This window comes from Pseudopipra pipra, chromosome 1 (assembly GCF_036250125.1).
Source record: "Pseudopipra pipra isolate bDixPip1 chromosome 1, bDixPip1.hap1, whole genome shotgun sequence".
NCBI classification, from domain to species: domain Eukaryota; kingdom Metazoa; phylum Chordata; class Aves; order Passeriformes; family Pipridae; genus Pseudopipra; species Pseudopipra pipra.
Genome location: NC_087549.1, coordinates 13,346,382 through 13,369,392, shown reverse-complemented (window position 1 = coordinate 13,369,392; position 23,011 = coordinate 13,346,382). Strand labels below are relative to the sequence as shown.

At 41.4% G+C, this 23,011-nt stretch overlaps 1 protein-coding gene across 2 annotated transcripts in view; it reads left to right on the top strand.

Moving 5' to 3' along the window:
- Positions 1-23,011, top strand: part of DEPTOR (DEP domain containing MTOR interacting protein) — a 74,750-nt gene that overhangs the window by 38,602 nt on the left and 13,137 nt on the right. For both annotated transcript variants that reach the window (XM_064645921.1, XM_064645931.1), the window contains 4 exons: positions 11,960-12,145; positions 12,693-12,827; positions 15,915-15,985; positions 16,647-16,751. In XM_064645921.1, coding sequence (XP_064501991.1) covers positions 11,960-12,145; positions 12,693-12,827; positions 15,915-15,985; positions 16,647-16,751 — 497 coding nt within the window. The remainder of the gene's footprint in view (positions 1-11,959; positions 12,146-12,692; positions 12,828-15,914; positions 15,986-16,646; positions 16,752-23,011) is intronic.

Here is a 23,011-nt window from a genome sequence, read left to right as displayed (position 1 = left end):
GTCAGCATGAGCATCCACACAGTCAGAGCCCTTTCTCAGTTTGGAAAACAGAGATACTGATGTCCAAGGATGAAAGAGGGTATCTGCAGAGCTGGTTTTGAAATAATTTTTGGCTCATACTTGCTTATGGTATTTGCTGCAGAACTTATCCTGCAATTGCAGCCCCAGCTGCAAAGCACCACTGACATGACAGACTGAGTACTCCTGTCCTCCTCCAAGGGCTCATTGGAAGCTTGGGGGATAGAGAAACATCCACCTGCCTTGCAGAAATTTTTACAGTCTGAAATATCTAGTGATAAATACTTTCAATTTTAAAATCTGGTTAATACTGTTAAGAGGAACCTATGCTTTCTTAGGATAGCACGTGCGTGTTGCAAGGTGAATACTTGCATGTCTCTGTGGCAGCGACCAAATCATATAAGATGTAGAAATACTTTTCAATATATTGTGGAGTATAAACGCACAGTGGTTGCCCTCTATTGCAGATCCTATGGCATGTACCACCAGTTGGGCCTGTGAGAAATGCGGATCTGAGCAGCAGCACTCATCTTCCCATGCTAGATCACATTCTGGCTCTTTTGCTTTGTTATTTTCCAAGCTGCTGCTGACTCTCAAGTCCATGTGCTTGGTGATATTTCCCTCCTGACATCCCTCCAGCACCTCCCCTGCAGTGACCACAGCATGGTTCAACATGAAGTGTTTTGTATGGCTGTTCACTCTACTCCAGGGGGTTGGGATGCAGATTCCCAGACGGAGACCAGCAGAATAGATGTGATGAGTTCTCAAAAGGCTTTGCTTTCCTGAAAAAGTCTCTTTTGGAGATGAAGCTAGCAGCTATCTTCTTTGACATATGCGGTCCACCTAGACTTCAGTAAAGCCTTTGGCAGTGTTTCCCACAGCACTCTCCTGGAAAAACTGTGTTCCCATTGTGTGGGTATGTGCACTTTCCAGTGGGTAAAAAACTGGCTGGATGGCCCAGCTCAGAGTGTTCCCCAGGGCTCAATATCAGAGCCAGTCCTGTTTAATATCTTTATCAGTGATCTGGATGAGGGTATCAAGGGCAATGTCAGCGACTTCACAGATGACACTAAGTTGGTTGGGAGTGTTGATCTGATGGAGGGTAGGAAGACTCTGCAAACGGATCTGGACAGGCTGGATCAATAGGCTGAGGCCAGTGGTATGAGATCCAGCAAGGCCAAGTGTCAGGTCCTGCACTTGGGTCACAACAACCCCAGGCAATGCTACAGGCTGGGGGAACAGTAGCGGGAAAGCTGCCCAGGGAAAGCCCCTGTGGGTGCTGGTCAACAGCGACTGAACACGAGCCAGCAGTGTGCCCACGTGGCCAAGAAAGCCAGTGGCATCCTGGCTTGTATTGGAAATAGCATGACCAGCAGGACCTGGGCAGTGGTGAGGCCGCACCTCCAATCATGTGTTCAGTTCCAGGCCCCTCACTACAAGATGGATATTGAGGTGCTGAAGTGTGTCCAGAAAAGGGCAGTGGAGCTGGTGAAGGGTCTGGAGCACAAGTCTGATGAGAAGCAGCTGAGGGAGCTGGGAATGTAAAGCCTGGAGGCTCGGGGGGACCTTATCACTCTCTACAACTGCCTGACAGGAGGCTGTAGCCAGGTGGGGATCGGCCTGTTCTCCCATGTAACAAGCGACAGGGCAAGAGGAAAAGGCCTCAGATTGCACCAGGGGAAGTTTAGGTTGGATACTGGGAAAAATTTCTTCGTGTAAAGGGTTGTCAAGCATTGGAAGAGGCTACCCAGGGAAGTGATGGAGTCACCACCCCTGGAGGTGTTTAGAAGATGTGGAGATGTCGCACTTAGGGACATGGTTTCATGGTGGACTTGGCAGTGCTGAGTTAATGGTTGAGCTTGATGATCTTAGAGGTCTTTTCCAACCTAAAGGATTATATGATTTTATCAGCGCTAGGATTTTATGATGGTAGTGTTAGATATTGGATGTGAATGTCACTGAATTATTGCTATGGGTCAGAACCAACTCACTGTCCATGTGGCTGTGTGTATGTGGGGATGGACTGGGCCTAGACCTGCAGGTACATGGTAAGGCCTGCCTTATCAAATGAGGCTTGCTGAGAGCATGTGGCATCACTGAAGGCCCTGTAGCCAGGCTATCAGTCAAGGCAAACCTGCCTGGTAGCCTGCCCATACCATGCCCCTGCAGCCTTTGACCGGCTACAGCTCATCTCACTCTGGCCTGGAAGGCACTGGCCAGATATCCTGCCTGGGAGGGAAAACCGAACTGTATAAATACACAAGACTCCACCTGAGCTTGCTCTCTCTTCTCTCCTGCAACCTGAACCTTGTGAACCATCAGACCTTGTCAGAAACTGTTTTTCCTTTTCTTACTCTCTCTTTTCTCCTGCTGTCTGCACCATGTGAATCCTCGAATCTTGTCGGTAACCATTTTTCTTTCCTTTCTCACCTCTCTTTCTTCTCTCATTCTTTACCTTTTTAATGTTTTCTTCTTTTACTCTTTTCCCTCTCTCGTGGGTAACTTAAAGCCAATGGATTGTGTTTTACTGAAGATGATATATTGATTATTTGCAATAGGTGTATTCTGTGGAATGCATCTTTGTGCTGAGTGCTATAGTGAAATATTTTTTCTTGGTTGTATTTTACTCCTGTAAAAAACTTTTGCCAAAATATAATTTTTCTCACTAGGTTAGAAGAATTTCTCTTAGAGAAGTGTGTGTGTGACGTTTTGTCCGGACGCAAATGTGAGGTTATAACAAACCAAAAGGCTTTTTAAAAGTCTTAAATAAAATGTAACCATTCTGGGCAGCTTATGGCTTTAAATCTGGAGTAAATATGCAGTAAGATGTCTTAGGCATGATATCAGTATCGTCTGCCCCCACCCTCCTCTAAAACACCTCAACTTTATAAGTTTTATTGAGGTAATTGCACTTGACCAGACCTAGTGTGTTCAAGGCAGACACATGTTCTGGTGGCTTAGCACAGAAGCAGGTGTTTATAATCTCTCAAGAGTTAATCTTTTATCAGCAAATGACTTTCAGAGATGAAAACAAACACTTTGTAGTGACTTAGTGAGAACAGTAAATATTGACACGTGCTATCTCCATGTCTCTGCAGAGAAGTCCTGTGCATATATTTAATTTTCCCTATTGTTTGCAAGAACTCTGTACCTTTATACAGCAACATTTCCTTTATGAAGATGATCAGTGCATTAACTTTTAAGTATCAAGACACATGATGCAGCTGAAAGTTCGTTATAATTGTGGAAGTAGATTCAGTATCTAACAAAGTATTATTTCTCTTGCTTTTGCTGAAAAGCTTTCCCTCTTTTCTATAATTGCCGTAAATAATGAACTATGTGCTGTAATATTTACCTTAGATGTCCAACTGCTGATATTTTGTACTTTGTAAGTGAAAACTTGCCATATACGTGAAATACCACTTCTTTGTTAATTCAAGATTTCTCTTTGGAACCCCTTTCTTGGAAATACCAACTGCATGTAGCAATTTATAAGTATCATTGAACCATAACATAAATCCTTGACTTAATTTGTCATAGATTTTCTCCTCCAAAATTAACACATATATTTTTTAACATAATTTTTCTAGTTGATCTCACTCCTGGATCATATCAGCTGTTGGATATATCCAAGATTTCATTGTGCTGCAAATTATAACACATCACATTTTTACAGGTATATACTTGCTATATCTCAGTAAATCACAAGCCTTCAATTAGTCTTTGAAGTCCTGCAACACAACTTTGTTTTTATTATATGCCCAGTTCCCCCTGTGCTGACACCATGCAGAATCACTCAGTTGTTTGTGTGGCAGTTCTTCCCTGGCAGTTCCCAGACATAAGAACAGTAACCTCACCCACAGTAATTCATCTGCTTGTGCTAAATCTGGAGACCACTTTGCATATTTTTCATGATTTTGCCCTTGTAGGAAAGTCAAAGAATAAGAACTTCATATGTAATTTTATAATCTCCCAGCTTCTTTGTCTGTCAGCTTCTTGTTGTGCTCTTCTTGCAGTTGTCTTTATCTACAGCAGGAATGGGTTTTGTTTTTGAAAGAACCACATGCTCTATGTTTTATGTAAATAACATATGAAGACTTCTTTTCCTATTAACTACTGAATTCTATTTTTCTGACAGAGAATGGGTTTCAGTTTTTAACAGCTGCAACAAAAAGAAAGATACCCAGATGGGCCTTTTCATCTTCTGCTTTCCTTGCCACAGACTGTACTTTCCATACTTTATTTGGAAGCAAAGAAAAGCTGTTGGCTATGTTCTGTAAACTTGCTAAATTGAAGATGATAAATCCTCATATACAAACTGAAAAGACTGGTGAAATACATGTGATTCAACCCTGGATTTTCATGCTAGAGCAGGTAATATGTATTTGAAAATAGATGGCAAATAGGTGGCAAACTGACTAAAAAGACAAAATGTGTATAGAAACACTTATCCGCATAACTATTTTAAGGCAGCCAAACTGAAATGTTAATGTGCTGAGCAGAACAGACCACTTTAATAAGAGTGGGATACTCTGAATTTCAGTTCCCAAGGAATTTTTTACACTTTTCTATTGTAATTTTGATGCTTTAAAGCCAGTGCATGTGAATATACCACAGTTCATTGAAACAGCTCAGAGAACATGGTTCCCTAATTATAGCACAATGTTTTTTTCTGGGCCTCCTTACAGTTCCAGGACCTACTTATTTCTGGACATGGTTATTGGCTTCACCCTTACTAGGATGAGCTGGAACAGCTCTCTGGATTTTGTATTTCAGGGCTGGGATCTGTCTTGCAATTTTGTATGAGAGGATTGGTGGAAACAAGAGTAGTTCAAGCTTAGATCCGTTGTCTGTTCAAAGTGAACTCCTTGCAATCCAAACGAGAAAACATACGATTTCACACAGCTGCACTGCTGAAAGTTTAACACACCAGTTGAATACATTCACAGGTGGGCTTATCTACAGTCTGCGTAGCATATCAACATTCATAAAAGGTGGAAATGCAAGTGTTGTATTCATATGGTGCTGGGAATCCAAGACCCAAGACCCAGGGCACTGTGCTCACTGAACATCTGTAGTCTCTCTCCCTGGATTTCTGGGAGCTCCAAGCAGGTGGAATTCATCAATGTGTAAAAGGAAACTAATCTGAATAGGTGCCATTATTAAAATGCATTTGCTGTGCCAGATTAGCAGAAAAACAGGAAGGCTTTGAGAGGAATGGGAAAAGCATTGTCCAGTGGCGAATAAAGTACCAGTGACTCTCCTCCACCCACATGTGTGTCAGTGCAAGGCAGGAGTGGATGAGGGACGGTGCAGGAGTGGGAGGTTTGTGTGGCAGAGGTGTGGACGTGGAGCTGAGTCAGGGCTGGCTGAAAGCCACGCCGTCACCCTGGCAGGTCTCAGCAGCTGGTCAGTGTTTGCCAAGCCTGTGGACTTGCCATCGCTCTGTGGAAACCAAAGTGGACACACACTTCCACCATTTCTCTGGCAAGGGACCAAAACTGGACTGGCCAAAGGCCTGAGGCGCAGAAGAGACAGGCTCAGCAAACTGTGTGCTATCCACAGAGAGAGGCATTTTTTTAAGGAACTAGTATTTTATAGTGTTGATTTGTTTCCTTCCCTTTTCAACACTGGTTCTGCTTTGGAGAGGGGAGTGAGGAACCAAAATGACGTGGAGCAGGAGCCAGACCCTTCCCTGGGCAACTTTGGGTTCTGGTGGGAGCAGCTCAGGCAATGCCTTCATTCAGATAACCCAGCAGGCCCCTGTAAGTCCCTGCAGCCCTCCAGTGTATGTCTCATCATCCTGCATTTGTTTTTGGTATGACATCAACTCTTTTGGGGCAATATCCTGCCACTCCAGAGGTCAAAACTGGTATGGTCATCTGTGACTTGCTATATGAAAGTGCAGACTATTGCAGCCAGTAGTAGCGAAAGTCCAAAATAATCTCCTGCAGCTTTGAACTAGGTTTCACATAATTTTAATAGAGGAAACTACCTCATTAAAAGGATAAAGTGTACTTCTGAATAGACTAGATCTGCTACCTTGTGGAGCAAAAGGCTTGGAAATGTGTTGTGCGCTGCTGAAAAGATTCAGTGCTGCCTTTGTCTTTAAATGGTGAAAGATACGACATATCCATGCTGAAAACTCGATACAGTCTGTTCATGCTTTTATAACCTCTTCCTCTTAACCCCAGCACAAGCACACTCTCACACAAACAGGCGCACACTTCAGTGTGTCCTCTGCTCTCTCGAGAAAAGCTGCTCATCTGGCTCCTTGGGGAACTTTGATCTCCTTCTCACTGCTCCCTCAACATGGAACAGCCTTTCCCCAGCTCCAGCCACAAGCTTGCTTGGTGACAGCGTTGTTTCTGGGGACGTGCAGAGCAGCTGGAGTGCATCACTGGATGCGGCCTACTGGGGACTGCAGCTTTCAGCTGGTAGAAAGCATTAATCACTGCGGTGGAGATGTACACAGATTATCAGCGCTAAAAGTCATGGGGAATTGAAGTGGTGGGAGGGATTTAGGGAAAAAGCCAGTTATGAAAATGGCCTGATTTTTAAGGCATGAGTCATACCATTTATTAAAACAGGCTTTTGTACTTTCTAAAGCCTCCTCAGTTCTATGAAATCGATGTAAAGCTAATATTTCTATCTCTGCTGTGCATCAGCCTCCTTGAAAAAGTGGAAAAGAAAAGCCTGTTTGAGCTACAAGCAGATCCTAGGATTTTATGTCAGAATCAGAAGCTGAAAGAAGATTTGCATGGATGTTGCTATTTATATTTTGTGTATCTAAACAGAAACTGTGAAGCAGCCAGACACAAGAAGCACCAAAGCTGCAACATTAAGTGCTCCTGATCAGAGAAAATCCAAAATAAATATTGTGATTTTTCTTGTCTTAACAATAATGTAAATGGGGAATGACCAGATAAAATCCTTGCCAATGAAATTTTCAAACTCTAGGGACAGATGAGACAGTAAACTTTATTAATTAAATAGTCATTACCCCAGAAGAGATGTATTTTTGTGTAATTAATGGTGTACCTAGAAGGCAATACAGCCAGGAAATGAGAATACGGGCTCTACTTGTTGCTGTGAAGCAGTGCTGTGCGGGAAAAGAGGATATACAGAACACAAATTTCCCATTTTATGCTACTTGTGCGTTACAGTTGTAGTAACTGTGAGCCTAAGGTGTACAAAAAGGACAACAGCAAGTAATAGAAGGGGAGTGAGGTTGTAGCTGTGGGCATGCAGTTCTGGTAAGTGGATTTTTAGGAAAGATAAAGAAATTCTGAAGAGGACTCAAGGAAGGCTAAAAAAATATCAGAATTTAAGGGGTGTTATTTATTCAGTTGATAAAAAATGTGTTTGAGAGTTGGCTTCGTTTCTTCAGACTTCTTTGCAAAGATTTACGACCAGATCTTATGTAACTTTCTGGTGAAGGTGTGACAACATCCAGGGATTAGCAGCTAAAGTTGAACAAATTCAGCGTTGAGTAAAATCATTATTGCCTGTCAGGGAAAGTAACTGAAGGCTTGAAGAGCTCTTAAAGGGAAGAGTAAAGTGGTCATTACAGACTGCTATAAGGTGCAAGTAAACTGAACTTTTTGTAAGATTTAAAGATAGTTTTTAAACTTGGTTTCTGGGAGAAATTTTGTGGTCTGTGTGTGTATGTGGGAGATTAGACTGGTGGGCTGTGACAGTAACTCCACAGTTTGATATCGGTGACTGTGACTTAGTGTTGGTGCCTTTCCCTCCAGGACCATAAATGCTCCTGTGCACTTTTATGATTTTGGTGGTTGCCAGTCACCACAGTTTTACTTTACTCTCCTTGGTACATTTCTTTCGATTGCGTAAGGGTGCACATTGTAACAGGGACATGTTGCCACATGAACAGCAGTGAATTAAACTGGAACAAGAAACATGAAGTCACCCCACCTTGCTCTTTGCATCACCCTCATAATGTACAAATACAGGTCCTGACACTGGTCAGCCACAGCCTGACTGTTTAAGACAAATTGGAGTGTGTGCCAGTTTGTTTTTCTATGCTGTATTATGAAGAGCAGTGAACTAATTCAGCAGTAGTCTGAATTAGTCAATCCCTACCTGGGGGCAGCAGCTTCCAGGAGAGGTACAGATACCTGGAGCAAGAGCCTTGTCAAGTGCCACAAGTTTATCTGCTACTGCATCTGAGTCAACACCCAGAGGTAACAACCTCTAAAGCACTTTTAAAGAAACCCTCTTGAGAAAGTCTGTGGAACCCTCTCAGCATTCTGCCATCAGTTTGGAGAAGTTTTTCACTCCTGCTCTTATCTGCTGCTTGCAGCAAAACACGGGATGCTGAAGCGGTTGAGCTGAGCACCCGTGCCTGCATTTGCACCTCTCACCTGGCAACTACTAAGCACAACAAAACCAACCTTCTGTGTGTGCTCTGCTTCTGGCACTCACATAGTTGTGATTTATCAAGGACAAGGGCATGTGCAGCTTCTCCTGGCTCCTGCTGAAAGTCAGCTACTGCACCTGAGGAGAGCTTCAGAGGCAGCCAACATCTGTGTCTGCTGCCCCCTCCTCAGTCTCTTTCTTCTGACCCATGCTCTGGAAATCCCTTTTTCCACACCCTTACAGATACACTCATGCTTAGTCAGAATCACAGCCTGGACATTTCATTACAAATCAAGAATAAGTCAGATGGCTAAAAAAAACCCCAAGGGGCACAGTAATAATTTTGGTGAGAGATTTTATTTGATGATGTATGCAGAAGGAGGCTGTTTGAGCTATACTACTCCTGTTTATATTTTTAGCTTCTTCTTATATATGCAAAAAGTTACATGGTGCTACAAACACGTTATTTGCTCAAACTGAGGATGCTGTATCACTCTCACATGAAATGTGAACTATCCTTAGAAATGAGGAATTAAACTATGAAAGTCAATGAGCGCTCCAGATTCTGTATACAGGCTACTTGTCATAAGCATTCTGGCTGCAAACCCTTTGCTGTGAAAAGCATACAAAAGTATTCTCCAACACACCAGTCACTGGTCTTACCTTTTCCACTTGCATTCATTTACTGTATAAAAATTAGCCTTTCTTGGACTAAAATAGATAACAGCAGAGATTAATTACTTCAGTGGAAAACCTAAGCTTTGCTATTTCAAGTATATAAATATTACAATATTTCAGTCAAAACAAGTATTGTTATTCTAAAATGTGTTCAGTAGCTTGACATAAAAATGTTTACCTTATCTAGTTCATGGTCAGTAATTCCTGAATTTCAGAATGTTTTGTGGTGTCTGCAGCATGAGTATGTGTTGATCTCTGATTATCATAATTTCTGAGGACTGTCAGAGCACTTCAGTTAATGACACAAACAACAGAATAATTTTATTTAAAAACCATAGTGTCATAATATTTAACTTGAATCATAAACCATAATGATATTTCTTATACTGCAAGTGGCTGGCTACACTAATCCTGTCTTTTAATATTATGAATCGCAGTAGTGCTGAATAAGTAGAATTTGCCTTTTTAAGATTAGGATGGCCTCAAAAAGAAAAGGGTTTTTTTGTATTTAAATTCGGTTATCCTAATAATGTGGTAGGATATTGCTAGATATTGATACTTTTACGTATTATGTCAGTGATCTTAAAATGAGACTGGTAGCTGTGAACACCTACGTACTAACTCTGCTTCTGATAGCAAATCCTTTTGGGGATGTAGGCCAATTTCCAAATCTCTCCTCCTCTATTTCCCTTCGTCAAAAATAGTGACTATTAGTAAGCATTGTTCAATAGTATTGCATACTATATGTATCCAAAATGAGGAGCAGAGCAGCAGCGTGTGCCTGCAATAATTAACATGTCAGGACACAGTAACAAATTGCTTCCAATGTTAAATTGGACTGGCAAAACCATTTTGCTTATGGAGGATGCATGTGGCTGATCTGGGGACACAACAGTTTCAGCACGAAAGTGAAGCAGACAAAAGCCAAGCGGCCCTGGCTCTTCCAAAGATCTTCGACAGAACTAGGTGATCTAGGGTTAGGGGTCTTTTGTGTAGATGGTACTTGAGAAATCGGAGCTTGGCTGACTGGCATGACCTTTCTATTTTCTTAATGAAAAAACATAGCATTTCAGAATCCTAAGGGATGCCTTACGGCCTGTGCCATGCTGGAGGACTCTGGGGCAGATGATCTGTGTGGCAGTTTGGGCACAAACACGTGCTTGTGTTCAGAAAGTTCCTGTGTCTTGATTATTCCTTATGTCCCAAAGGCAGAAGTCCATTTGTACAGTGGACTCTCTGACAGTGATCCAGACAGGCAAGAGACATGCTGCTTTGCGAGGTGGGTAAATGATCTGACCTCATATGACAGTTTCTGCATCCATACAGAAGACTGGGCCCTGAGAATCATGTCTACGACTGGAGTCTTCCTTATTGTCTGGGTGACTTGGCATCCCTGGGGAAGGTGACTGGACTTTTTCCTCTTTGAGGTTATTTCTTCAGCTCACAGGCATCAAATGACATTCTGGCAGTTTATGTCTAAATACAGCCTGTTTTGCAAGGTTGTCGTGTGTGATATAGTTCGGTGGGGCCCATGGAGAGCAAGCTGAGACACAGGGAGGTGTTAAGAAGGGATGAGAGCAAGAAAGACTCTGTTGGGGATGGGGATGAAAGGAAGGCAAGCCAGTAGGGCTCCAGGCTCTGAGTCCTGTGTAGCACCTTGGACTTTGCTGCCTTTCGACCTCATGTGTTGGGCAGAGCAAAGAGCAAGGCAGAAGTTCAATATCTGCCTATGAGTTATGTATGTACTCATAGGCTTGACTGACCTCAGTGCATACCTGTGTTGTTTTTTACACTTTACATACAATTACCTATAGCCCACCAGTTCTTATGATTCAGTATTGGAAGAAATGCAATTTATAAACCAGGTAAATCCAAAATCTAGATCCTTCATGGAAAAGGTCAACTGTAGGAATTGATTTCTCTGTAACATGATCACAGAAGCTATGTGAAGATGGAGAAAATCCTGCCCAAACACCTACTGCAGCTATTAAGATGCTGCAGTACTAATGCAGGGAGTACTCCAGAGGGCTTTCCTGGGGTCAGACCCTGCAAGAGTCAGAGCACTTCCAGGACCTGGCACAGAGCTCCATCCACAACTGTTGCATTTTATATCGCTGTGAAGATGCAGCATCAGTGGCAGCAAACACGCAAACATTATGGCAATGCTTCACTCTGTGGGTAGGCTCAGCGCTCTTGCTCTGACACCAGCAGCCTGGGACTTGCTGTCAGTGCCAAAACAGGTTGCAATTAAGACTTTTGTTCATTATGTAAGAAATGATTTTTGGCCAGCTGCCTGTTCTCGAACCTCGTGTATCCGTGTGAAGGGGGGAAGTGGCCTGCAGGAAATGTCTGGGACATGATGTCTGTGGTGAACAAGACAAGAGGAAATACACAGGTCTTGCTTTTTTTGCTGCCCTATGGCTTTGAACAAGGTAGTTGGAAAGAGCTCCCAGGAGCTGCCTTGTACTGATGAATTTACACAAAAATCAACATAAAGTGCTAAGTGTGGTGTTTATTGACCAGTAGCAGCAAAGAGCACACATATGGGGGTGCACCACTATTCAGTTGGTCATGAGGAGATAATGTACTTCTATTTCCACTTGACAATAAGAAGTGCGTGTCATTAATCAAGGTAGTGTAAAAGATTCCTCTCAGCACTGACCACTACAATTCCTACTTTGTTATTGTTGCTATAAAAGTGTGTATATTGAAGCTCCTGTGTGAAGCTCCCCACCTTCCTCCTCTTTCTGAGTCTGCAGAGGGGAAGAGGAGAGCTCTGAGTGTTGCTTCTTTACACCAAGGCCTGTAGTGCACGTGTTGCAGATAGATATGCTCTGATTTCAATCCTACCAGGCATACACTCTCTATCCATTTCTTTTCTTAGTGTCCAACAAGCACCATTTCATGGACAGCAACTTGCTCTATCAGTGCAGAATGAACTTTCGCCGGCGGCGGCGATTAATGGAGCTCCTCACTGAGAAATCCCGCTTGATGCCTGAAAGCCATGACAGCCCGTTCTGCCTGCGCAAACAGAACCACGACAACAGAAAACACACCAGTTTTCTCTCAGGTAACTCCTGTCACTGTTCAAAGAAAAGAGCAGGGCTGGTATGATGTGTCCCTCTTCATAGGGATTGTCCATTCCCTCAAGTTACCAAATCTTTAACTCCCTGGGGTATATCTGTATCAATATCATTTCAGATGCTGATCAGAATTTGGTATCCATGAACAACCAGAACTGGGTAAAATCCCCCAAGCCCAAAGTAATTTGTTATACATTCTATGTGGAGTTTTCAAGAAGAGTTAAAGTGAGGAGAAGGGGCCCTGCAGCATTATGTACAGCAATATCTAGTAAGAACTGAAAGGAGTAAAACTGGAAAAACTTAGTTCCCTACATTGCAATGCCTCTTAGAAGACACTGCAATAGGAGCAGTTCAGCCATCCTGTTAGCTACAGCATTACACTCATGCAGTGACTCTTCTATATAGGACATACTGGCCCTTTCCAGTGCTGTCAATGAAAGCTTGTATTGTTGCTGTTGTTTCAAAGAAACCAGGGAAATGGTTTAATAACTGATACCAGTTCCCTTTCCCTCTGTATTTTCTCTCTGTTTGTAGTGAGTCCCACCAAGGAGATAAAGATTGTGTCAGCAGTGCGAAGGAGCAGCATGAGCAGCTGTGGCAGCAGCGGGTACTTCAGCAGCAGCCCAACGCTCAGCAGCAGTCCCCCCGTGCTCTGCAACCCCAAATCTGGTGAGCATCAGGATCACTTACAATGCACAGGAGCCAGGGTGCAGACATCTGTTTGGGGAGAATGCCCAACATCACACTTAAGCTTATGTTTTCAAGAATACGTAAAAATTCACAGTGTCACAGGTTTTGTAGGCCAGAAGGGACTAGCTTGAAGTCTCATCTTCTAGCTTGAAGTCCTGCTGAACACAAGCCAGACGTCTGCCTCCAGTTATATCTGTGTCAAGTCCATAATTGTGGTTTGAGCTGCAGTTTATCTCTTGGAGGACATGCAGTCAGAGGCCTAGATTTGCCTCTTCATTGCCAAGCTCTGAACCAATTCAAATCTCCTCATAGAGACATTCCTTTGGTGCAAGTCAGAGGAGAGTTTAACTATCCAGTGACTGCTTGAGCTGCTCTGAAATAACACCACTGAGAAAACAGAAGCCTCTAAAAAAAGAAGAGAGGCAGCATTGTTTCAGCCTGTCAGGGACCACTTTAGCATTTTTGTTTGTTTAAGTTTTACATTGGTCTGTTTTGAAAGGTAAAAGTAGTGTTGAAGCTTATTTTCCTTTTGAAAGGATTTCCTATCCCAGCCGGAAGGTTAAACACACCCATTCTTCCACAATTCACTTAAAATTGTTTCTTACTGTACATCTGGGAAGAGGAAAACAGAACAAGATAGATATTGTTTCAACCTCTCTGTTTCCCTCAGAAACAGCCACAAATTTCAAAGCAAGATCCCTTCTGCCCTTTGAGCTCCTTATTATTTCAGATTTGCTGTGTCTCTGCTGGTGCTGTGGGGAGTACTGTGCAATGGGGTAAGGCTTCAGTGGATATGTGTAATCTTTGCTTTCAGAGGGGTGCTGGCATTTGAAGTGATTACGAGAGAGTGCCTCAAGCACTAGATGAATGCTGTTCTAAACATTGACCATTCACTCCAGAGAGGAGTGAACTAAAGTGCATTTCATTCCTGCTGTGCAGAGTGGCCATCAAAAAGGGAAACATATTTACAGGGATATTTTCCTTCTCTCTCTTTTTAGCACATGTCCTTCCCTCTCCTTAGCCTCTGCTGGGAATTCAGTATGAGGCTCTTAATTAAAAAAATTGAAAGGACTCAGTAGGAGAGTATGCTCAGAAGCCATAACTCCCTACAGCAGACCTGGAAATGCTGTCAGTGCTAGTGGTCTTTGCATCTTTGGGCTGTTGGGCATTCAGCACCACCTTCCAGTATGCTTATCCGTACAGGCAAGGAGCTTGCCTCTGTGTGAAGAGTGCCACATTATCATGCTTTGGTAGAATATCTCTCAGGTATACTTGCCCAGAAATGCTCTGGTAGGTTTTCTATGGGAAGCTCTTTGTCCCCAGCACATTAATTACATCCTGGAAAATTTTCTGGGACAGATAAAACAGCATTCGTGCACTGTCCCTAGATGTGTGTGTTATCTGAAGTACGCCAACTATTCAGTTCATTTATGGTTCTGATTTTATATGAAGTGTCAACCCATGAGTAGTGAGAACAAGTTTATTTTAATGCAGCTGATTACACAACACTGGAAGAAAAAGGATAGGCTGATATTGCCCTTGCATGAATTCTTTATTTTTTTTAAAGAAATATTCCCTTAGGACTCATTTTCAAACTCTGAATAGCTTTAACAGACTCATATTTGAAAGAAGACAGCAATGGGTTTATAAACAGACTGATCCTTAGGAATTATACAATTACTGGCAGTGTAGGGTTATTTCTCCCATAGCACAAGTACAAGACCACACGTCAGCTCACATAGGTTAACATAAGGCTGTCAGATGTAAATGTTGCAAGGAATTCTTAATCCTCTGCTGGACTATAAAGCGATTTTGTTCACAAATAGTTTCCTGCTATCCAGACACAGAATGTATCTCTGAACTACGTGCTAATAAACACAAGTCAGAGGTAAATTTATTGTCGGATGAATTCTCTTGCAGGCAAACACTTCAAAAACACCCAGGTCGTGACTTGACCAATCATGTAGAAAACCAATCATCAAACAAAAAAGTATTTCTGAGGTATAATGAAGGGAGGCACATAAGGGAGACCTGCACAGATGATTTATCTGATTCTGACTTGTTAAATGAGCACAATCATTCAGGTTTTTTTACGTTGACCAGACATACTCTGCAATGTGTAACATTGGCTAAATGACAGTTTGTCAAAATCCATGGGAAAATTAAAAAAAAAAAAGGTATTGATTCGTATGCTAGAATTCTCCCTGCTCTAATGCATGCCATTAAGAAACCCAGGAATGTTTTCAAATACCATCTGTGGGAAATTTTGCATCCCACCTGTAACTGAAAAGACAGACATCATCAAAATTATTTATCACTAAAAGAAAACAGCCATAATTTTAAGGGCGAAGCAGGCCAGTACGATGAACAATATATATCTTTATGTCATTCTCTGTCTTGTGAAGCATTTATAGATAAATAAAAAAATGGTATTAATTTGATTTGTCAAAACTTTAAATTTACTTTTTTGAGAGGAAAGTTATCCCGTTCCATAGCAATGCAATAGGGATTCACCTGCATAAACTTGCTGGTATTTCCTTTCACGTAAAATCCCAGCTAGCTATAGGTTACCTAGCCTGTCCCTGGACAAGACTGAGTTATAGGTCTGTGCCTACAACTGCAGAAATCTCTTGAGATAATTGCTGACACAACCAGGATTTTCCTGTTACTTAAGTCTGTGATTCAAACCCAACTCAGATGAAATAGCAGAGAGCACCCAACAAGCACACAGCAAGCCGGGAAGAATTGCAGCTCTATGCCAGGAAGATTTCAACACTGGACACAGGAAAAGACACTTTTGATGTTTGTGATAATGTTTAGGGGATTTTAATTGCAGATAACAAAGTCTGTTGGCTAAATGGCTCAATTTTCCAAAGATCCCATCATTTATACTCATTCTGCAGGCTTTTCCTTGTTCTCTTATTACTTTCAAGCAAGTCTGCAAGAACTGAAAGCATGTCTGGGAAATGGGACCAAAAAGATTTGTATCCCAACACTGTATCTTATTTGTTAGGAGAAACTCCAGAGGAATGGTTATATTTAATATTCATTTCTATACCTTCACAGTATTAAAGAGACCTGTGACTGCTGATGAGCTCTTAATGCCTGGAGCCCCATATGTGAGAAAAACTTTCACGGTATGTCTCCAGTATTTTTCTTTATTTTCTGCATGCTGTATGCATTAGGCAGTCCAAACAGACATTTTCTGATGGGATAATTAGAGCTTATTTGCATTTGCTGAGGTTTGTACTTTAAAATCCCAAACTCCGTTATCAGTACTTCCACACATTTCAGGTCTGATTCTGCACTTGTTTATCCTGTCTTTATGCCAATGTGGTACTGCTGACTTAAAAGGAGTGTAAAATTACATAAAGACAATTACATTTGTATAATACAAACTCATCTAGACTTTGTGTTCCTGATAATACTTTGTGCTCTGCAGGAATGGATCACCTACCCAAAACAAAGTTTTCTACCAGGGTCTTCCTACTTGATGTGACAGAAATTTGACTCATATACACTTTTAGAGCCTTTCTGTAAAGACATTTTTGAACTTAGTCATTGGAAGCATTTCTTTTTACAGCCTCCTAGTTCAACAAAAAAAGTTCATGAAAAGCAAGAGAAATAATTTGGGTAGAGCCTTTCTCATGAGTGACATAGCAACCTGTAGGCTACGTCCTCTACTATGTGTTTGAAGTATAGAGATGTTGAAATTACGTCTTGGACCATTTATATGTTGTCCCCTTGAATTTCATGGAGCTGCCTGAAAGTTATCATGTGCTTCTCTTCTCTTTCCAGATCGTCGGGGATGCGGTGGGCTGGGGCTTTGTGGTGCGGGGGAGCAAGCCCTGCCACATCCAGGCTGTGGACCCCAGCGGGCCAGCAGCTGCAGCTGGGATGAAGGTTGGTTTTCAAAGTGGAATGACTTCCCAGGGGAATTTGTCATGCACAGTGAAGGTCTGGGCTGCCTGTACTTGGGGAGGGAGAGGTGCTTTTGTTTCCAGCGTTGAGTGCCTTTGTCTCAGTTGCAGGCATTTGTGCACAGTGAGTTCTGCTGCCTTTCAACCCATTCTGTCCTTGAGATTCTCGAAGTCTCTTTTTCACATGGAACTTATTTATCCTTTCCAAGTTTCTTTCTTGACCCTTTCTCTTTTTGGGGCAGGGTTTTTTTCAGTTGGTTTTGGTGGTGGTGGTGTTTTGGTTTTTTTGGTCGATTTTTTAAATTTTATTATCATGTTTTTTCAACTCTGCACAATTTTAGCATCCCTTTTTACTTTGCCATTTATGTTGTTGCTAGTATATAGCTTCTGGACTTCATCCATATAAGAAGAGGCAAAGTCAGACATACCTAGTGAAAGTGAAGCAAGCATAGCCCATTGTTCACTGTACAGCTGTTAAGATTCAAGAAATTTTGCAAAGAAGGATGAATGATACTTTCACATTTTATAAAGAGTTCAAATAGTTTCATACATGATTTAAGAATCAATAAATACACATTCCATGTGAAGGCTTTTGCACTGCTAATGCAGAGGCCATTGACTTACCTGCAAGTTTGGATCACATCCTGCATATATCTGTGAATTAATCTCTGCCTTGTACAACACGAAAAATAAAAGCAAAGCATTATATCAAGTACAGGTAAAAGCAAGAAAGGGAAACTAGCTGCTACACCTGCTCCAATATCCAGGCTCGGCCAGACAGAAAGACTAAATTATCAGTTTATGTCATGTTTTATTGTATGCCAACAAGACAGATGAAAGTTTCAGGTGTATTCCACATGCATCCTAGTTTGCCACAAATTTTGTCCAGCCTTCTATTCAGCTTCCTTTCCCATCACACTCACCCCAGCTGCCTCTCACCCATATATTCACACCCACCAAGCTGGAGGCAGCACATGCTGCCACGACTCCGGGGATGTCCATCCTGCCCACTACACAGTGCCAGACCTACTATGGCACCGTCCTTAACAAGTGCACTACAGGGGGTTCTCCTCTCTGACTGCTGCTTTTTATTTTTAATGAAACTTGAAAGAACACACTGTCTTTGAAACATTTGCTTTTTTTGAGTACGGGCAGGAAAAAGCCCTGGGACAGGGAATGGCAGCTGCAGAGCCTGTTGGTGCATGCAGCACCCAAACACATCCTGCTGGCAAACAGCTTGAATCCTCAGGGAGCTGGAATTTTTTGATACATTTCATACAATGCCTAAATATATATTTACATTTTTTATATGAAGAGTATAATTTTCAAATAGTAATCCTGCCTTAAATTTAAAGGACCTAAATTTAAAAATAATGAATTTATTCATGTGTATGTTCTAGATCCTGAACTTGGGGGGTTGGTATTTTACAGCATCTTTTGTTCTTTGAATATAGCAGCTAGCAGTAAGGTAGAACTATTCTGAAACCTGACTTGTAAAAACAACACTGTGGTGTCATATGTGTAATCTGATGGGGTTACAGAGGTCTGCCTGAACCATTCTAGACATAAGAATGCAAAACAGTCTGCTGTTCTGAGGGGAGCAAACAGTATTGTAAAACTGGGATATATTATGTTGAATTTACACAAAGGACAGATCTGATTATTTTTGAAGCTGTTATCTTTATGTAAAATCGCTTTTCAGAGCAGAATCAAACATAAAAATTTATGTCCATATGTTAGATGAACCTTTTTTTAGACACCAAAATTGGTGCCCCATTTTTGGAAATTCTGAATACCTTTAGCCTAGTGAAGAAATTGTGTTTTTCTTTGAAAATAATGGCTTTTGTTGAGATGTTCCCATGGCAATAAGTATGTAAATCACAGTGAAGTATCTGAAATTTTAAAAAATCTATGTCACTTAATCCATCTGTTTAGAGAACTCCTCAATCTGGCAAATGTAAAGAAGTTGCATGACATGCTTTAGATGACAGGTCCTTGAAATTAAACCTTCCTCTGTGTGGAAGCTGCAGGAAGGGCACTTTGAAAATAGGCTGTTGGGCACAGTAACTTCTGGTGGGCTGGTGCAAGAGGCTTTTGTCTGCAAAAAGAGTGCTACACCAAAGAAGCGCTAACTAGGAAAGTTGGCTATGATGAAAAGGGCAAGAATTTGAAGAAGAGCCAAGACTTGGCGTTGCAGTTTGTAGAAAAGTTCTTGGCAGTAGCAGCAGGGATTTTCCTCCTAAGGAGATGCATCCATTGTAGTTGTTTTTGGAAGTGTCTTTATTTGTAAAGCTTGTGATTTTGCACTTACCTCTTTTGGAGACCACTATTTTCCTGTCTTTGGATTATGCCTGACATACTGTTGAGAGAGGACTGCTGCCTACAATCTCATTGTAGGACCTCAGTCTGTGCGCTTAAAATTCTACCATGTATCACAGAAATCAGTAAACAGGCTCAACCTACCTGCAGGACTTTGTGGTGGCTTGCTTTCAGTTTGACCTTGGCTGTGTTCCTGGCCTGCTCCAAAGTGCTGTGAATTGGGAGTCTAAGTGGAAATCTCAATGAGCTTGGGCCAGAGCTCTGCCCACACACAGCGGCTGCGCGGTGGGCACGGGGCTTGGCAGCTGGGAGTCACAGTGCTCCATCACACACATGCACCTCGGTGTGGCAGCACTGGCCACCATATCTGACATCCTCTTCTGGAGGAATTTTCAGACAATTTGTTTCTGAGAAAATCCATACAAGCATACAAGTGCTGAAGATGTGTGAGAGGGTGTTATGTTTTTTGGCTTTAGGTCCTGATACCTCTTCTGGGGCTGGTAAATAGGACTGCTGTTTGCAGTCTGAGGTTTCAAGTATGAAGCTGAGCAAATAATTCAATAAATAACTTGTTAATTAGCTTTATTAAATTTTTTTTGGCCTGGTTTGCTGAAGTGTTGAAGCTTGTGACAGCGCTGTGAAGAGAGTGGTTGCTGTAAGCACATTAACAAGTGGGAGCTGGAGGCGACTTGGGGCTATGAAAGGAGTCAGTGTTGCAATGGTACTTCTAAGTTATTTGCAGCTCTGTTTAGCTGTCTGCTGTCCTCAGCAGTGGCAGACAGGACCAGCAGGATTTTGAAGTTCTCAGGTTGCTTTCATATTCAGTATTGACTGGCTACAAAATTTGGTTCTTTGCAGATGACGCTGCTTAAGATTGCCAGTTGTTTTCAGGAAACTCTTTTTCCCTTTTTCTCAGTGTTTTATTCTGTAAGTTCATTTCTGTTTTCAAGGTGAAAGTATTCTTTGAGAAGTTATGCAATTTGACTTCAAACTAGTGACTTAAATTATGCATCACATGTTCTTATTTAGTATGACATCACTGGACAGAGTGTGACAAAATGAGCAGATCTAGCTTAGTGTGAGGCTTGTGAGAGACACAAATTAATCACTCATTTTGCTGATTATCTGTTTTCCCACTGGCTGGAGAAGTCAGTGCCCAACTCAGACCTTTGAGGAACGCTAACGAATGTCTGATTCCTTAAACCGATTTTGAGCAAATTAGTATTTATAGCTGTTGTACTTAAGGTCCTTGTATCACATAAATTGCCAATGGCCACTCAAGTTTTTGTAGCCTGTTCTAGTTCTTCATTTCAGTCAGCACCGGGGAGTTTAAAGAACCACATATAGTCACTTGCACCAACCTCTTTTGTTTAGGGACTGTGGTATGGAGCGAGGACCTTTTCACTATGGTTCTGCTCTCCTGGTCTTTAAAAGCTGGCTCAGGGAGGAGATCAGATTCATAATTTTCTGCCTGTGCCATCGTCTTCTGCATTCACAAATGATTATTTCAGGTCCAGTTTCTGAAGTGATTTCACTAGTGGAATAAGAGCCAGATCGCAAGTGTAATTGGGTTTACACTGTCTCAAGTAGTTGATTGGTGTCAGTTCATCAAGGTCATCAAGCCCAGTCTCCCTGCAATCCAAGGAACACAGGTACCAGCTGATTAGTCCAAAGAGTACAAGTACTGCCACAATGACTTGTAACATAAAAGATTAAAATGTATGTGTTGTAGGTGTCAAGTGGGAGGAAAACAACCCAAAACTATGCAATGTCAGAGGAATCGCCAATGTCTTAGATTCCTTGGAAGAAATTTGAACTGTGAGATTCTCATGAGGTTGAACATATTCCATGCTGCAGAGAAACACAAAACCTATTCCATGGTCCTTGCCTGTCTGACCTCAAACACGGTGATTGCTTAACTTTTTGGCAAGCAAGATAAACCAGGCTAAAAATCCTTTTAGAAAAAAATATTCCCCCAGGAAAAATATCCCATTTATGGCTGTGGCCAATTTCCAGTGTTTTATGTTATAGTGGGAAAAGTAGGGAAGCATGGATATCATGAGTGAGAAACTTCCTTGTAACTCCTACAAGCAGCTTAGTGGAAGCTTGAAGACTGGGATTTATATTGTATAAATAAGGCACAATATGCATGCCTCCATTTAACCCTCTCCATGAAGCTTAGGAAAGGGAAGATACCTCTGTGTTTGGTGCTGGGCCTTTGACCCTTTGAAGCACTGGGGAGATACTTCAATGCTGCTTGAAGGAATCTGAAGGGTACTTTCACTTTTTCATGGAACTGAGCTTTAAATGAGAAGATGAAGTAGGTTTGGATAAATATTTATACTGTGCACTAGCATATGGTGTTGTTGAAGCAGATGCAATTCAGTCTTAGAATTCTTATCTTATACTAACATGTTACTGACTGTAGAAAAGCATAAATTACACGAGTCACCATCTGTTTTCAATTACAGCATGAAAACACTGAGGCAGGTTGGGATTTTCCTTTAGCTGTGCTATCAGCTTGCCGCTGAATTTGATAATTACATTAGAGTGAGTTCAGAATGAGTGTATTTGGTAATGTGAACACTCAGAAAAAGTTGCTGACAAACTGCTTTCATAGTGTGTCCATAAATAGAGAACAGCAGAGCTAAACGCACATAGCACTTTGTGCGATGAATGCCACTACTGTAGGGCTTCAATATAAATGTATATATAAGTTTCAAACATGTCTCTGTAAGTGACTGCCCCATTTTCTGATAGTATTTAATTATAAACTATAACATAAAGGTCCATTCTCCTCCACAGAAACATGGAAGATGTATTCAAGCATATATCACTTTAGAAAAATCTAATTTTAAGCAATCAGATTTGGTATTTTACCATAAAATCACCTCTGGTTTTGCAAAACCAAAGAAAATTCAAAGAAATTTTAACTCTGTGTTTCACTTCATGCACCAGTAACCAGGACCTCCTATTTCATGTCCTACTATCCATCACAGAGACTGGAGACAGTGAGCTGAGTAGGATAGCCATTAGCCTTGGACATCATTTAAGTCATTCTAAAGCAGGGTGATTGTCACATTAGGATGTACTAAGAGCATAGAAAGAATGTAATGGTGAACAGTTTGGATTATTTTTTAAATTATTTATTTGATCTTGTAGAAATCTTTCAAAAAGACTCTAAAGAAAAATTTAGTTATTCACTATAGAGAAAGGAATTAAGGCAGTGAGAATTCCTAGGTGAAATATTAAACAAGTGAATTCAACTTTTTCAGTCTAAATTTCACCTTTAACTGTGAAGCTTTTTTTCACCCATAAACTTACAAGACAGAGATTTAGTGAGGTTTTACTTGCTTATCCCAGACCTGGATTTCTGCCTGCAGTGCAGTATTAGGTTTCCAGTGGCTCTGTGATTTTTCCTAAAGAGTCTTTTAACAGAGAGAGTTTTACTGGGCAATAAAATTACTTTTTTTTTCTTTGCAACAACTGAAACTTTATGTGAATACAGAAAGTTTCATAATATCTCAGAGCTCTTTTTTCTGCGTTGACAGCAGCGTAGTTGACATTAGAATTGAACTTGCTTGTAGACCAGTCACCTAAAATGCTGTTGAGCAACAAGTGACCCACTATACTGGTGTCTGTACATTGGTTCCTTTTCATCTATAGCAAATAAAAATCCAAAAAAATATTGCCTGCAGGTTCATAATTGGAGGTCAGTGGATTTTTAAAATTTAGTCACATTATTTTAATAAATGATTGTTTTAAAAATTCTTTTCAAGTAAGTGGTGTTTTGTGACAGAATAACCCAGATATCTGAACACCCTGCCTTTATGAAAGTGCTTTCTTGATACTTTCTGAAGTCTTACAGCTGTAGCTATTCAGAACGAGAGACAGCAGCACTGGTTTCAGCTGCACTGTAAAACA